General features: G+C 44.5%; 1 protein-coding gene across 1 annotated transcript in view; it reads left to right on the top strand.

The window, feature by feature from the left end:
- The first annotated feature begins 1,171 nt into the window (after positions 1-1,171).
- The window catches only part of Nsmaf (neutral sphingomyelinase activation associated factor), a 56,186-nt gene continuing 39,985 nt past the window's right edge, over positions 1,172-17,372 (top strand). The window contains exons 1-2 of the mRNA XM_038347157.1: positions 1,172-1,453; positions 14,018-14,107. Of these exons, the coding sequence (XP_038203085.1) occupies positions 1,392-1,453; positions 14,018-14,107 (152 nt within the window). The 5' untranslated portion in view covers positions 1,172-1,391. The remainder of the gene's footprint in view (positions 1,454-14,017; positions 14,108-17,372) is intronic.

Below are 17,372 nucleotides of genomic sequence, written 5' to 3'. Positions count from 1 at the left end.
ACGAGTTCTGAGGTGTTGTCTGAGGATGTGAACGCTTAGGTAAGTTTTGAAGGTATAAGAAAATGTGATGTTAACGAAAGTTCTGAAGGTCTATGAAAGTGTTGTCTGAGGATGCAGAAGATTAAGTCTGAGGATCCAAGAATGGGTTATGTAAATGAAAGTTCTGAAGGTCTAGGAAACTGATTTAGGGTTGATAGAAAATGTTTTCATTTTTCTTTCCCCTCTCTTCTACACCTAAGTCATTCTAAAACACCTGCCCCTTATTCTGTCTTCGACAATCAAACTAGAGATTACTGTTGACGCTGGCCAGAAACGTATGGAGGCTGCTCTTACTGGTCCTGTAAGAGACGTAATGCATATTCAGGAAGGTACTCTGTCTTTTACGCATAATGGGGAACATTTATAAGACCCATGGCACTCCAGATGGGAGACAGGGGTCACTGTGTAAACTTTACTATAGCACTTATTACAGCTGCTCATCGGGCATGCTCAGAATACAGAAGGTATACAGCCCACTCTCAGTCCCTAGGTATAGACACAGCAGAAGTGGTTCAGAGTTCCTCAATGATCCTTACATCACTAATATCACCCCCTTTTGATGATACTGATCCCACCTCCCTTTCATATCTTTTGTTTCAGACCTTAACCTCTGCCTATCCGCTATTGACCAATGCTACTGACGGCTTTGAAGAATGCTGGTTGTGTGTCCCTCCTGGGTCAAAGTCACAACCACCATTTGTGTCTTGTTAGATTCTCCTATATTGCCGCCTGCAAATTGCTCTGAGTCAATAACAACTACTACCCCATCTCTCTCCCACATCTCTCTCCTCGGTGCTGCAGACTGCTTTAACTCCTCAGGAACACACTTTGTGGGAACTCTGGATTCTGCAGATCGCGATGATACCATGACGCTTGGGGACTACCGCACTATCCCTAAGTCCAAATATTCACTTAGTCTCGATTCTCTGCTTAGGTGGTCTGGGACTTGTGCGCTGGTGTTGCTTTTTCCTAAATCAGGGGTGGGACCAGGTGAAGAACCCTTGCCGAGTCCCACCACTGAATTTAGAACAGCTGGGCATGACAAACGAGCCTTTCCGCTCACACCCCTGGGGGCGGGGTGGGAGATGCTCCGGGCAGGCTCTCACGTGTGCGGTCTGCAGAGGTTGGTCGGGACAGGCTAGGACGCGGCTCCTGCGGCCCCAGGTCAGCGCGCGCCCCTCCTCCGGGCCTGAGTCACCGCGTCGCCCGAGTCCCCACGCCAGGATGCTGCGCTGAGCGCGGTCGGGACGCCGCGGGGCCCTGGGGGCGCTGGCAGCGTGGGGTTCTCGGCCGCCCGGCGGCGCCGCTCGGGACCTGCTCGGACGCTCGGCGGCCTGCGCGCCCGGGCCTCCATGGCGTTCACCCGGAAGAGGCAGCGCGAGCAGCAGCTGCAGCTCTACTCCTCCAAGGAGAGGTGAGCGGGGCCGGGAGGCCGGCTGCAGGGGTGGCCGGGCGGTAGCAAGCGCTCGCCCGCAGGCCGCGGCCGCCTCCCGGGGCCCGGAGCCGCGAGTGGGCCCGGGGACCTGGGGACGCGCCTCGTGGGGCCGAGCGCCCCGGGCCCGCAGCCGGCCTGCGCGGGCGGCCGTGGGAGAAGCGCGTGCGGCGGCCCGGTCGCGGTCACACGCGGCCCAGGAAGGACTCGGGGAAGAGCTACGGCCTCTCTCAGATCCCGTCCCCGGCTAGGAAACCGCACTTCCGCCTCGCGTGTCCTTCCCAGGGCGGTTTGGCGACCCACACGCCGGCTGCTAATCCGGCTGTGCTTCCACCAGGAATGCGGGCTACACCGTTTGGGGTTTTTATTTATTTATTTTTGCAAGCACGGGGTTTGTTGGTGGGAGCTGCGGTCGGCTGTCAACGTTGTCGCTCGGCGGAGCCAGCAAAGCTGGTTTATCCCTGGAGACGCAGGTGCAGCTTTTAATTCTGGGTGGATTTGCCCAGTCTTCACCTGTAGCTGTTACTTCACCCGCCGGCTTCCTTCACCCAGACACCCCTCTTTTCATCTGTCATGTCGGGCTGGCCATGGGGTGCGTTCCGAAAGTGCATTTCCCACCTGAGTTTACGTGGGATTTCTTTGTCTGGCACCAAGGACTTGTTAAGACTTGTTGGCGCTCTCTGTATTGCGTCGACGAGTCTTCACAGGAACCTTTTAAAGGCTTGAACTGTTGTCACGCTCTAGTCATCTTTAACAATCCTGTGACCTCGGTGATGAACAGGGAAACCGGGGAGGGGCGTTTTGTTCTGTTTTATCTAAATTTTAGATTCTCACTTTTACTTTGATCGATTTAGCCTGGTAGGGGAACCTGCTGGCCTTGATATTTCCAGCATTGGCTGTTTTGTTTACATGTTAAGCCCGCGGTCCTCCAGGCTAAAAGAGTTCTCCTAGCCTAAGCATTTGTCAGTTATCAGCATCAACTGTCCCCCACAATCAGCATGGACAGTTGAATTCTACTTCCTGATCACCCCAAGTTTTTTCTCTCCGCCTAATGACTTTGCAGTCTTGGGTGTTATTCATAGATATCTATTTTAATTAGGGAAGCATCTCCGACTGTGAGATTTGAACTTAAATTAAGGAGATTCTTTACAAATCATCCAAAAAGACTGTCAGCTTGGTAAAGCAACCTTGCCGAGACCCAAATTTAACACTTCTGCACGCGTGTTTTGTGGCTTATCTATCACTGGCAACATTAAGGACAAATGGACAAGATGCTAAAAGCCATTGGTTCCAGATATCTCGGAGGAGCTTGAGGCCAGCTTTAGAGATAACCAGAGGCCTCCCTCTGCACTGTACACTCCTTGGCTCCAGTCATACTGAGTTAGGGATTTTAGATTTCTACAGTTCCCAAACATTGACCCCAGAGAAAGAGAAGCTGAAGTTAGCTTTGTATGTGTCTCTGATTGCTGATTCAGCTCCACTTAGAATAGGTTGTATTTTCTACAAAAGTAAATCAGAGCTTGTTTGAGAGATTCCGTGCCAGTGGTTTCGATCAGTGAGGACAAGAAAGAATGCAGCAAAGTAGATATGTATTCTGGCTGTTCAGTGGGATCGAGGTGACTGCTGGTGGTAGTGCATCTGGCCTTTAAGAGGGCTGGAGAAAGAAGCCCAACCGGGATTGTTAGGCACAATATGAGGCACTCAGTTAAATATTAATTTCAGATAATTTTTGGCATATGTCCTATGTAGATTTGGGGATATGATTATACTAAAAACTTAGGACAGACTAAGTCTGTTGTTTATCTAAAATTCAACTTTAACTGGAATCTACATGCTTGCTACTTGCTAAACCACACAGCCCTGCCCTGAGACTTCTGATTTGAATAACCACACACTGTTGCTGTTTGCTGAAGTTCATGGAAAAAAAAAAATGCTTTAGCAGTTTTCAGGACCAGAAAGCAAATAAATGATTCGTTCTGTCTGATCAAATGAAGTGCTTTTGTATTTCTATGATCATGTCGGGCCATATTCATTTTACTAGGTATTTTTAAATATCATGATTAGATGCTGATGAAGGCAAATCTAAAGGTAAAGAGACAAGTTAACACACATTCTTTGAAATGGTTGAGTGTGGTAGAAGTGGTCAAGCAAATGATATTCTACGAACTGCCGCTTGTTCTATTTATGAAAACTATTTAAATTTTGTCTTCACAACTATTTTTGTCTTACTTATGTAGAAGTTGAGACCCATGTCTTCACAGTGAAAGCTGTCATTTGATTTCTGTGGTGTGAGAGAAGGAACAGCCGTTCGTAGGCTGTCAAGTCAGGCTGACACGTCAGTGACTCTGTTTCCTGTTGTATGCCTGTGTGTTACATGAATAGTTCTCCAGGAGTTCCAGAGACTTACGCTTGGCTTTAGAGAGCCCGTGGATGTGTAATTCCTTGGCTATGTTGGTATTAATTTTCTTACTTAATATATTTGTTTATCAAATATATTTGTTTATCAAATATATATTAGCATCTTTTAAAAATAGTTTTTCAAAATTCTGTGTTATTTTATAATCTTCCGTTTCTAGTGTGGAGCGTGCCAGTCTCTTATTTCCCTTTTGTAGGTTATGCCAGGGACTGGAAAAGGAGATAAACTGCAGATTCAGCACTCAGTCAACAGGACTCTAATGATCACGAGACATTGTACCTTTAAAAGATGGACTCGGTTTTTCACACATAAATCAGCTAGAGAGAAAACAAGTGTTGCAAATATTTTGGTTAACTTGGAATTTATATTGGCTTCATCAAAAATGCTTAGTAGCCTATCTCCTTATTCCATTATTGTCTCAAATTAACATATTCCAAAACAAGACTCTATCCATAGATGGAATTTGAGTTCTTTTGCTGTATGGTTTGCATCAGTTATATCTTAAGTATGATATTAATAGGAGTGGGTCAGTCAGGATTCAGTACTTAATTGTAATTTCTCTTCCTCCCTGATTTCCCCACCACCCCATCCTTTTTTATTTTATGAGAGTATAAAATACCTGTAGTCCAGGCTAGACTTAAATTCTTGACTGTGGAGGCCCGATCTCGATCAGAGGTCGGAGAATTGGACTTCACCTCTTTTCTTCCAAGGTTACCATGTTTCTACCTCAAACCAAGGTCCCACCTAGATTTAAAGCAGAGAGTTTTCTCAAGGCTGTTGTCAATAGGTGTGGCTAATGTTCAGACCTTACATTTCAGGAATAGAGAAGTAGATCTGTTTCTACCAAGGGTCCAGTTCCTTTATGGAGATAACATTGGATTCCACCCAGGGAGTGGTTTGCCTATGTGTGTGTGTATGTATATATATATATATATATATATATATATATATATATATATATATATATATATATATATAATGTTTTGGTGTAGGGTGTGAGTGTGACTTGTTTTGTTCTAGCAACAGAATATTTAACTGTGGCTGTAGCCTGAGACCTGTTCATTTCCTTGTATCATGTTAATGCAGTTTTTGTCTTACTCCTACCTTTTGGGGTCAGGGGTATTTAAAGCAATTGGAAATTTGGGTGAATTTTCAGTACTCATGGAATTCCCTCCCGATACTATCCTTTATGTTTCTTCGTTTTATTATTTTCATTCGCGTCTTCATATTCTTTATTATATTCCTAAATTCCCATGCCTCTACCCTGGCAAGAGGTATTTTTGTCAAGGCTGATCCTGGACACCTGACCCTTTGCCCACACCTCCCAAGTGCTGTGGTACAAGCATGCATCATACCTAATGGTGTATTAACCATGGTGCAGTGCCATTTTCCTTTCTTGTTATTGCTGATGTACTGGTGATCCAACTCAGGGCCTCGTGCATGGTAGGTAAACGCTTTACCTCCAAGTTCTGTCATTGGCATAACTTCTAAATACCACTGTGGTCTCAATTTTAACATCAGATATTTAGAATTGTCCTAACGTTTTTAACTCAGAAAGATTTTGAAAATTATCTTTTATTTCTTTCAATTTATTATTATTATTATTATTATTTACTTATCCTGTTTTTCCTCAGCACTGGGAATACTGGGGGTTTAATATAGTGAGGGACTTGCAGATGGTAGACGAATGTTTTACCCAGTCCTGTTACTGTCAGTTTGTGTTTTATGAGAAACTTTGAACTGTTTTCTTTTTCCTGAAGTGACTTTTTTAGGAACATATAATAACCTCACTGTTTCTAGTAGGTTTTTTTTATTTTGTCTGATAGTCATACAGCTGTATCAGGTGATTTTCATTATACAAAATTCTCCATTCTTTATTTTTCTATAACCTTGTGTTTTGTGTGTTTCTTATAAAATGGTATATTATCTAACTTTAGTCTTAAAAACATTACATTTTATGCGTTTATTTTGTGCATGTGTGTATGTGTGTGGGCTTGTCTGTGAAGGTTGCAGGAGTCAGCTCTCTGCTTCCACCATGTGGGCCTAAGATATCAAACTCGGGGTGTCAGGCTTGGCGGCAAACACTGCCCTGCACTTCTTGTTTGGTGGTCCTTCTTGTTGAATTTTTCAGTAGTTCCTTTTGAATCTTAGTCTTAAGAAACAGATTGTTTATTATTATTACAGATTTTATTTCTGCTATCTTACTGCATCCTGTGACTTCCTCTCCTCCCCCAGCCCCCTTTCCTTTGGATTAAGTGAAGTCCTTATGCTGTCTTCAATGTTCGTGCAGAGGATGGGGCACTGTATCCTAATTTTATCTTTGCTTTGGTGCTTATGCTTGAAATTCTAACATTTAATTTACTATCTGAAGCTAATCATTCACTTTAACTTCCCCTCTATCAATGTGCAGGCCCTGGAATAATTATTCCTGCTGTCCCATACTTAATTATAGTCCACTGTTGTCCGGTTAAATATACACATTTGGCATTATGATTGCCTGGTTAATAATTGTGTGGTTTTATGTGCATGTTTGCTAAAGTCTTTGAGTTTTCCTTCTTGCTTGTCTCGTCTTCCTTATGGAAATTTTCTTTCTCAATAATATTCTGTAAAAGTTCCCCTGAGCGGCATCTGATGATAGTAAACTGCCTTTGTTTTGCATGTCTAAACATATCCTTAGTTTGCCCTTGCTTTGAGAATAGTCTTGCTGGATGTATCATTCCTGTAGCATTAGAAGACTCTAAACAAAGGCAGATGACCAAAGGATAGGCCAGAATTTGCTGTAAGTGATATCACTAGCAGAGAGATGGTTTGGTCGCAGGTGTGTTCTTCTGGACAGCCCTCAGCTACCCAATTTTGCCACTTGAGTTAGGGAGAAACTTGACGCCTGTAGAATGATCAGTTGGCAAAACATAGTAGGTCCCACTCCTTACTCTTGGGCAGCCCAGCATTTGTGGCCTAGGGTTGTCCTCCCCCACTGGCTTGACTGAGAACTACTAAATCTGTAAGATCTGGTAGGATTTGTGGTAACCCTGTCCAGAGTGAGGAAACATGACCATGTTCCCTGGCATCATTTGGGAGCTGTGGACAACCAGGATTGATGACCTTAAATGCAAATTTCTGTAGCCAGATTCCGGGCAACTTCACAGGGTACCACCTTTTCATCTACAACCAGCCAGTACCGCTGCTACTGAACTGTTGTTGATAAGCAGAATGTCCTCTCTGAAAGCTAAGGAGGTCTCCTCTCTGTGGTGGTTGCTGCCACTAGGTAGCCAAGCTGGTTTCTTTACACTCAGATTTTTTTTTTTTTTTTGGTCTGTTTTCCAAGGTTGTCTATTCAATGTTTCCACTACATCTTATAGTTGAACTTAAGTAATTAAGTAAATGATTTGACAAGATCGCATAGCTTGGTCATGTGTGATGGCTAATTTTGTCACTTTGGTTGCATTGGGAAGCACCTGTGGACACACCTCTAAGTGTGTCTGAAAACATTTCCGGAGAAGATTAACAGAGGACAAGAAACATCCAGATGGATGAGGAAAAAGGAAGGAGCCTGTTAGCACGGGCAGCTCTCTCTGTGTCCTGAAACATTTACGTTAGCTGCTGCCGCCGCCGCTGCAGCCGCCGCTGCCGCCGCCTTCCTGCCAGGACAGACTGGCATCTGTGAAACTGCGCGTCACAAGACAAAACTTAACACACCATGACTGAGTGCAAACTAGCCCTAGCACTGAGTTCTTGGGCCAAGTTCAGCCTTTGTCCACGGTGACTTACTGATCTTGTTTTCAGTACAAGGCATGTGAACAGCTGGGTAGCACTTACTGTTAAGTTCTTGAAGTTTAAGATGATTCTGGCGTGACAGAAGGAAGCCTAGTTTATATGATCCTGAAATCTTAGTCTCACTGCACCCTGCGGCTCAGCGGCGTGAGCATGCCTGGAGCTCATCCCGGGTCCACATCAGAAGCTCGTTTTCACAGCCTCCTAGGTGATTGTGTGCACTTGCAAGTCAGAGAACTCAAGAGAATGTCAGCGATGCCTCCCTGCTTTCTTCTGTCCTTTTGCTGCTGCTTTCCAACGACTCCTTTGCCTCTCTCAGGTCACCATGGCTCCCTGGGCCATGGCTTTGTGTGCGGACTGCAGATTCCATCAAGGGCCTGAATGTGGTGGGTCAGCACCTCACCACTGAGCTGCTCACCCGCCCATTGGGCTGTGATGAGTGAGGGAGCGGAAGGACTTTTAAGAGCATCTGTCATGTTTCTGCCTTCATCACTGTAGACCATGGAGACTTGGAATTAGAAGCTCCAGGCTTTATGGGTAGTGCCAACAGAAAGGATTTTGGTGGCTGAGCTGGGTCCAGAAGTAATGATCTCATGGACTGAGAAGAGAGTATTGTTTCTTAGAGCTGGGCTAAGTGTTGGAGGCTTAGACATGCTGTGGCGGGGACAGGCTACAGAAGTCAGCTGACATAGTGAAATTGGTTTTGCTAGGGAACCACACCTGCAGAGGTTAAGGACCAGTAATGTACATGAACCAATGGGTACAGGAACTAGACAGACTTTATCACTCAGATAGTTCTATGCAAATTTGCAGACTATGGCTAACTTGATACTAACCAGACACCTGGGAAGAGGGGACCTCAGGTGAGGAATTCCCTCCCTCAGATGGGCCCGTGAGCTGTCTGTGGGGGTATTTTCTTGATTGCTAATTGATGGAGGAGGTCCTACACATTGTGGGAGGTGCTCTCCTGAGCAGGTGGTTCTGGGTAGTTTTACATGAACCTGGAAGCAAGCCAGCAAGCAGTGTTCCTCTCAGAGGGTTCTTCAGGTCCTGCCTCCAGGTTACTGCCTTGAGTTTCTACCTTGGTGTCTTTACAGCAGGGGTCCTCAACCTTCCTAACTCTGTGGCCTTTTAATACAGTTCCTCATGCTGTGTCCTCCAACCATGAAATTAATTTCATTGCTACTTCATAACTGCAATTTTGCTATAGTTAAGAACTGTAATATAAATATTTGTGTTTTCTGATGGTCTTAGGCTACCCCTGGGAAAGGGTCATTCGACTCCCAGGTTGAGAACCACTGCTCTGGATGATGAACTGTAACCTATAAGTGGAAATAAGGACTTTCCTTCCTAAATTGGTATAGGTCATGGTGTCTGTCACAGCAAAGGAAGCAAACTACTACAAGCATTAATGTGTTTAGGTGGGACTTGAGATCAGAATCCAGTGTTGAGGAGCTGCAGATTTATGCAGAAGTGTCAACCTGCTAGAGACTTGTGAATGCCAAGAAGATGCAAAATTCCTATCGGTTTGTGGAATTCAGGACCAGAGTAGGTAGGGCCCTCATTGAGGACCTTTAGGAAAGAGGAACAGAGATAACACACTTGCTTTCATTCATTGTAGGTCCCCCTCAGGGGACGGGGGAAAAAGTGACAGATGCGTACCTGGTGTAGAAAACAGGAAGTGGCAACAGTGACAAATGCCAACAGAGAAGTGTAGTTGAGCTAATTACAGATCCCCACTTCCCTTCTTAAAGTTTTCATTTATCCTGATGCAGAGAGCTTGGGACGTTTACTTGATTCTGAACATTAAAGAGACATTCATGAACCAAGTCCAGTAAAGAAACTCAGAAAGAGCCAAAGGGATTGAGGCTGCAGCCTTACCCAAAGCCAAGATTTTTAAAAGAAAGCAGTTTCAAAGCTTTCAAGTAAAAAATATAGTCATTATTACTGGGCTGTTCTGGAAAACATTTTCACACAAGAAGTAAATACTACCATCAAAAATATAATTTAGATTTCTTTTCCAAATTGCCTTTCCTGTGCAGTTGCAGAAGGCAGGGCAAGCAAACACAGATGGTTGTTTAGCAGTGTTTCTCCACGTTGTTCTCCAGATCTGAGTCCAGAAGCTATAACTGGCTTCAAGAAAATTGGAGCCTCCCTTGAACGGAAGCTTTGAAAAATGCTGTAGGTTAAGAGAACAAAACAAAATTTCTGAAGTTGTGTTTGAAATGAGGACATATGTAGCTACTGGGCAGGGCCACAGGACCTGAGAAAGTGACGCTTTTTGTGCATTCCCCTCATGACAATGGCCTTCGTCCAGAAGAGAATGTCACGAGCTGTGTGAAGATGCAGGGCACACAGGTGTCTGTTGGCATAAAAATGCCAGGCAAGCTCCTGTGCAAGGTTGCGGTTGTCTAGTGACCTGGGAAGTCAGAGTTGCTGAAGGAGCATGCGCATACTAGCTGGTGTGAGAGCTGGTGGGACAGAAGGTTCGGAGACCACAGAAGGAGGAAGTTGCCACCATCTCCAGCATGAATTACAGTGAAGTCCTGCTCTGCTCCCGATTCTGATTGGAAAGTAGAAAATGAAGCAGAGTTTAGTCCCCTTCACTTGGCCAGAGGATGAAGTGTTTGTTTCGTTGTTTGGTTTTAACATTTTATATGTGAACATAATTAACATGGGGAGATTGATGTTCATGTAGTTAGGTGGCCTCTAATGTAAGTGACTGTTGAGAGTCTGAAAGAACCCTCCAGAGTATGGTCCTGGCCTGCGGAGTACTTTGAACTAGAGAGCTGAAAAGGTCTCAGGAGTAAGGTCTCTGACCTCCTGCTCCTGCCCCCCTTCTCCCCTGAAGTGAGCCATGAACTCCTCCCCCAACTGTCCCACAGAACCCAGAGAACCTCTGCCTTAACCAACCACAAAAACTAGAGGTCAATTTCTCTTCCTCTCTTGAAGCCCTTCACTGTGAGGGCTTCTGACTGTACTCAGAAGCCAAGAGGACTCAGCAGACTGTTGTTGAGCAACTCTCCAATCTAGCACCTTCTGTCGTTCACTTTTCCATACAGCTGTCTGCTTTGTGACCCAGGGACTTAAGCAGAGAAGGGATGCAGTTTTCCCCAGGCCATTGGGGCCATTGGGCTCTCCTGTCATGCAGAGATTTACATGAGTTTGTTATTCTGTCTATGATGAGCCTGCCTTTGAGGATCGTGGCTGTCATGATGGACAAGGGCAGGTTTTGCTCTTTCCACCCCGCCCCTGCAACTCTCTTCAGACTCTGCTTAAGTGGGGTTTGGGGGTGGAGGTGGGTGTTTGCAGCTGTGGCGTCACCAGACTATAATCTTGCTTGTTTGTGTGCCTGTTTTCTCAATCTCTTTCTTACTTCAGATTCCAAGGGCTAACTAGTTTGTTCAGCCAGTCTTCTAGTGGTGTCACACTTATCTGAGAGACACATCCTGCACAGTGGGCTTTCCTGTGGCGTGCACAGCGCCACCCAGGTGCCAACAGATTTACGTGTGTAACCTAGGTCCAGGCCTGACCAGTACACACTGTGGACCCACTCTTGGGAATAGTTGTGGAGTGACTGTGGACTATACCTAATCTATGACTAATTCTTGTTCAGAAGTTTCTTTTCAGAAATTACTCCTCTCACTGTCTGGAGTAGAGCAGTGGGCCAGGCGTTAAGCATATCCATGTACTTTGAATATATAGTGACTTAAGGTTACAATAGCGTATGTTTAGTATGAATGATTTACTAATGGAGAGATGTATCTAGGAGTACATACTCTATAAGGTGGGTTACACTAAGACTATGGAACCATGAACACAAGTCTAAAGAAGTAATTAATGTTAACTGTGATATTAATGCGTGAGAGCGCAAAAGGCACCGCAAAAGAGTGACTTTAAAGTTTTCTAAAATTATTTTCATGTGCATTGGTGTTTTGCCTACATGTATGTCTGTATGAAGATGTCAGATCGCCTGGAACTGGAGTTACAGGCAGTTGTGAACTGCCATGTGGGTGCTGGGAACTGAACCTGGGTCCTCTGGAAGAGTAGCCCGTGCTCTTAACCTTGGAGCCACCTTTCCAGCCCTGACTTTAAAGTTTTTAAAACATTAGATTTTTTTTAACCCCATAGAATATTGTTTGGAAATTATTGTTGAAATTAATTGAAATAATTTTCACATAGAAAATATTTAAATCAAATACCAGCAAACACTTCAGTGCAAACAAAACAAACAGCTCCTGCCTAGGAGGTGGTGGCGCACGCCTTTAATCCTAGCACTCAAGAGGCAGAGGTGGAAGGATCTCTGGGAGTTAGAGGCCAGCCTGGTCAACAGAGGGAGTTCCAGGACAGGCTCCAAAGCTACAAAGAAACTCTGTCTCAAAACAGAAAACAAACAAACAAACAAACAAACAAACCCAAAACCAAGCAAACAGCTCCTTAAACTGTTACTGTTAGGGAGTGTGGTTTGCTCAGGTTCCTTCTCTGTAGTTTACGTTTCTCTTAAAATACAAGTATTGCGAAACGAAGGAAACCACTATTAATTTATGATAGATTAGTGCTGAAAAGGGTCGGCATCTGTCTCACTTACCGTATAGAAGAACAGCTGTCCTGGAAGGTGGTCTGTGTTTCCTAGCTGTAAAATCCTGCATGTGTCTTGTTGAAGAACACGTCTGTTTTCCCCTTCCTGTGGGAGCAGAGGGGACAGCAGGGGACAGAGGAAGGACTGCACCCCAGCTCATTTGGTTGCAGCCAAAATTTAAGGGGGTAACAAGTCTGTAAATTCCTGATTGGTACCTTCCTGGACATCATCTGACACATCAAAGGAATGCCCCTTCCTCCGAGCCTGGGCACTTGTGCTGGAAATTCAGCTTATGGCTAATTTTTTTTTTAATATACTGGACACTAAACCTAATTTATGACTAATTCTTGTTCAGGAATTTTTCAAATGGAGGACAGGTCAATGAAACTTAGATGGTAAACTAGTTCCTGTAGTCATTAATTTTAATCTCATGAGTCAGTCTTTTGGGCCAGCTTGTTTTTTGAATGACACTGTCTCGTGTCTCTCAATGAGTGTTTTGTTAGTGTTTTGACCTTCTGTTCCTTGTGTTGTCTCAGTCCTTCTAGTGTATTCTTGCTTGTTTGGGTGTTACTCTGTCATGTTCTGTCTTTATTCGGGTCATTAGTCTTTTACCTTTTTTTCTGACCCTACGCTGTCCCCGCTCTTTTCAGTTTGTATTCCTGTGCTTTCCTGTGTATTCCTTGGGTCTTGCTCTGTCACGTTAGAGGCTACTCATCTGGGACTGATGTCGGTGGCTGACACCGGGTAATGTCCTGTGCTTGCATTGGTGTTTGGATGAGTGGTACCGTCTCGGGGAGCATCCACACTCTGAGTTCTGTGTGCAGCTAATTCCCATCTGCCTGCTGCCCCCCCACAAACTGGCTCACATCTCTTCCTTGCTTTGATCTCTCTCTAGTTTGCTGTTGTCTTTGGGTTTTGTCATTTAAAAATATTTTATCCACATCTTAGGTTCCAATAGGAAGTAAAATAAGCAATGTTCTGTGTTATCCACACTTAATCTAGGTATCTTCCTCAAGAACTGCAGAGTATCTGAAAGCTTTTTCCTTGACTCCAGTTGCTGTCAGTGCCCCGCCCTACCCTGCAGCCACACACATGCTTCTTTGCATGTTTTTGCCTTACTTATTTCTATGGCAGTTCAACTAAGTTATTTTATTTTTTTAGTCGTGCACATGCACTTTCCGTGGTGCACGTGTGGGGGTCTCTGGGGAGTCAAGTCAGTCCTTTCCTTCCTCCAGGGTTCCAGGGATTCTCAGGCCGTCAGGCTTGAGCAGCAATCCCCTTTACCCACGTCACCTCACCACTGTATTTCTGCCATTGTACTTTTAAAGTACAAAGCAATTCAAACTGAAGGAAGTGTACAACTCAATATATTTGTTTTAGTTATTAAACATGCATGGTCTTAAACATTAGGTTGGTTGTAGCCCTCTGTGCACTTGTCTCTAGACAGAGCTCATTGGCTTGAGGGAGTCACAAGAACTGAAGTCAGTGTGGGTCTCAGGGTTATGGCAGGGTAGGGGCAGAGAAGCCTGGCGTGCACCATCAGGGGACACTGACATGAACATTCCTGTGGGGAGGAGAGCAAGGTTGTCATAAACTTAATTTCCCACAGTTTGATACTGTTGTGTGTGTGCGGACAGTGCATCTGTGCTGGGAAGGATTCCATTTGGAGCACGGGAGAGAGAAGTGTGGGCTTCCCAGAGGGCCGCCCAGGGTGTGGTACAGGCATGTTAAACACCTCTGTAGACAAGATGCAACACAAAGCCGTCTTTTCCCCGTTCAGGTTCTCCTTGCTGCTGCTCAATTTGGAGGAGTACTACTTCGAGCAGCACACGGCTTTCCACGTCCAGAGCCAGGACAGCCACGAGGAGAGGTGAGTGAGCGCGCACAGCGCTGGGCACTAGTGGGCTCTCAAAGTCTACTCAGGACTGCGTAGGCGTCCCTCTTCCCTCTCTGTGGTTAGGTAACGAGATGGTGACATGCCTTGTGGGGTTCCGGCTCCTCTGAGGCTGCCAAGCAGGACTCCCTCTGGTCATTGCTTTGTCCCCGTGTTCCTTGTCACACAGTGCTCCCTGCTCCTGGTCACTGCAGGATGATGCAGTGAAGTCGTGATCGGAAGCCATGGAGCAGTGAAGATGAAGTAATAAATAATGCAGTGTGAACCGGGGCAAAATCTGCTTCCCCCGTAACTACCTGCTCCTTTGAAAACAGATCCAGCTGCTTGGTTCGATTTTTTTTTGAAAGCTACAAATCAAAGCATAATTTGTCTTCGAATTTTTGTGAAATTTTGTACAGGTTGTGTTTCAGTGCCACTAAAGAGCTGATTCATGTGGAGTAATTCTTAGTTGGAAAACTCTAGCTTGTGTATATATAATGGAGTAACAGAATTTAAACCCATGATGGAGCAATGGCTCTGTATACAGGGTCAGCAACTACACAGCCTTTGGACCCTTTGAGTGGCCGCCTGCTTTCCTGGTATGGCCACTTGTTTGGGAGCAGCCACCACCATCTGTGCCCCTTGTTTGATCACCCTGTGACAGTTGTGACAGAGAGTGCATGATCTGTAAAGACACATATGTCTGGCTCTTCATAGAGACTACTCACCATAATTATATGTGTGTTGTAATCTTCAAGGGCTGCTAAAGCTCTCAGGTGAGAGGTTACTGAGGTTTGTAATGGGCACGTGAAGACTGATACCACCTTCAGTCCCCCGTGGTTCCCGCTGGTGTGAGCGCTCCCTGCCTCCCCTGAGGTACTGTCAGAGGATGCCAGAGAATCTGACATAATACATGGTTGGTATAAAGGAGGACGCGGTAGAGGGGTGTTTGTCACACAGATGCAGTAAACGACATTTATGGGCTGGGAGGTCAGGCTGTTGTCAGTGGGAGGCTTTTGTCCATAATGCCCAAGAGAACATGAGTTCTAGCCAAGTATTGGAAAAGGAACAATAAAGTCATTATGTGGGGAAATAATTGTAGATTAGCAAGTATGAGGAGTACATTATATAAATCAGGTGTTATGTGGACTCTTTGGATTTTGATTTGAGTAAACAAACTGTGAAAATACATTTATGAAATGGGAAGTTTTGAACACAGTATACTTGGAGAACTTTAGGAGTTGTTTAAGTGTGATAATGATAGAACCCTTATTAATGAGTGCTTCTTCAGAGCTCCTCACGTGGACCAGCTGGGTTTAGGAGGGGCTTGTATAAGAAGCAATGGAAGCAAAAATGACCGGTGCTAAAGTTAGGTGATGGGCAATGGGCACTTTCTCTTCTAGGTGCTTACACGTAGAAGTCTCATTCTATTAAAAAAAATGTAACTGTTGGTAAGTTTGGATATTAAAAGTAAATGCAATTAGCATGATGAAAAAACGTACATTTTCAAAACCCTTTGAGAAGGGAGAGTTGCTAACTGAATTCTGACCTTCCGTACAGTGGGTGCATGTATTGAATAGTAATGATGACCAGAAAGCTCCAGCAATCACTTCCTCCCACAAAGAGGAGAGTTTCCTCTGGGACTGGGAGGCCATTCTCAACTTTTCTTTTTTTTTTTTATTTAAAAAATTTCCATCTCTTCCCCTCTTCCTCCCCCTTCCCTCCCCTTCCCTTCCCCCCATACCCTCCCTCCCTCCCTTTTCAGGCCAAGGAGCCATCAAGTATATCTCAGTGTGAGGTTTTTTGTTGTTGTTGTTTTTGACACTTTGGATTTCTAAGTTATATAGAGACATAGACTCACAGATTGTTTTTCTCCTTAGATTCTCAGAGATACCCAAGTCCTTGAATAATTCAAGTCCCTTACAGAAAGTGGTGTAGTATTAGGATGCACCCTCCAGGCATCTTCCTGTTTACGTAACACGTCTGTGACTATGTCCAGTTCTGAACACGGCATCTGCATAGCACTTCGTCCCTTTCCATTCAGCACAGCGCTTGATGCATAGCAAATCCTAGTTTTATTTTTGGAACTTTCTAAAATTAAAAACTAATCTGAATTGGTTAATTATGGAGACAGAACCTTAGATATACAGGGTCAGCTGCAGTCACCTCAGTTAAGAGCAGGGTAGCCCAAGAACCCTGGGTGGACAAGGTAAGAAACTTCACCCAGATACCAAACAAGGGCTAGGAAGATGACTTGGTGGTTAAAGCGCTCTTTGTGTACTCATGAGGACTACAGTGCTTCCTCCCCATCCCTGTTCCCGTCCCGTCCCGTGTCCGTCCCCCCACCCTTGTAATTCCAGCCTCAGGACTTTCCCAGAGCAAGTTGGCTAGGGAAACCAGCCATTTCCATGAGCTCTGGGTGTGACTGGGAAATCCTGCCGCAAAAGATAAGGTGCAGTAGCCATGGAAGATGATTCTAGCATCACCCATGGCCTGCACATGCTTGTGCACAGGTGTATATGGATGTTCACCACACAGGTGTCTGCTGCACACATGCAATCTGTAAGCAAAGGCTGCTCATTCATTTCCCAGCCACCCAGACTTGAATAATCACACAGACACTATATTAATTACAACACTGTTTGGCCTATTAGCTCAGGCTTTTTATTGGCTAGCTCTTACATCTTAAATTAACATTTCAAAAATCTGTGTATTATCACAAGGCTGTGGCTTACTGGGTAAGGTTCTGGCATCTGTCTATTTTGGCAGCTACATGGCATCTCCTTGATTCCGCCTTCTCTCTCTCTCCCCTCTCTCTCTCTCTCTATATATATATATATATATATAGATAAATATAGATAGATATAGATATAGATAGATATATAGATATATAGATATCGATAGATAGATAGATAGATAGATAGATAGATAGATAGATAGATAGATAGATAGATAGATAGATAGATGTTTGGATTTCCTGTCTGGCTTTACTCTGTTAAGCCATTGGCCAAAACAGCTTTATTCATCAACCAATAAAGCCACACATATGCAGAAGGACATCCCACATCAGCAGGCGTGAACACACATAGACATATTCATAAAAAATGGGAGAAAAAGAATGTGAAATCATACAAATTATACTTGTATATAAATGTGCTTCTTGGAAAATAATTTTTAATAAGTACAGTCACTTTTTCCTTACACGTGTCTGACTTCATAGTAAGCTGTTGTCTTGGTTTAATCACTGATAAAAGTCAATTGA

This window comes from Arvicola amphibius, chromosome 11 (assembly GCF_903992535.2).
Source record: "Arvicola amphibius chromosome 11, mArvAmp1.2, whole genome shotgun sequence".
Taxonomy (NCBI): Eukaryota; Metazoa; Chordata; class Mammalia; order Rodentia; family Cricetidae; genus Arvicola; species Arvicola amphibius.
Note: the sequence above shows the minus strand (reverse complement) of the source record. Positions and strands in the feature narration are given on the sequence as shown.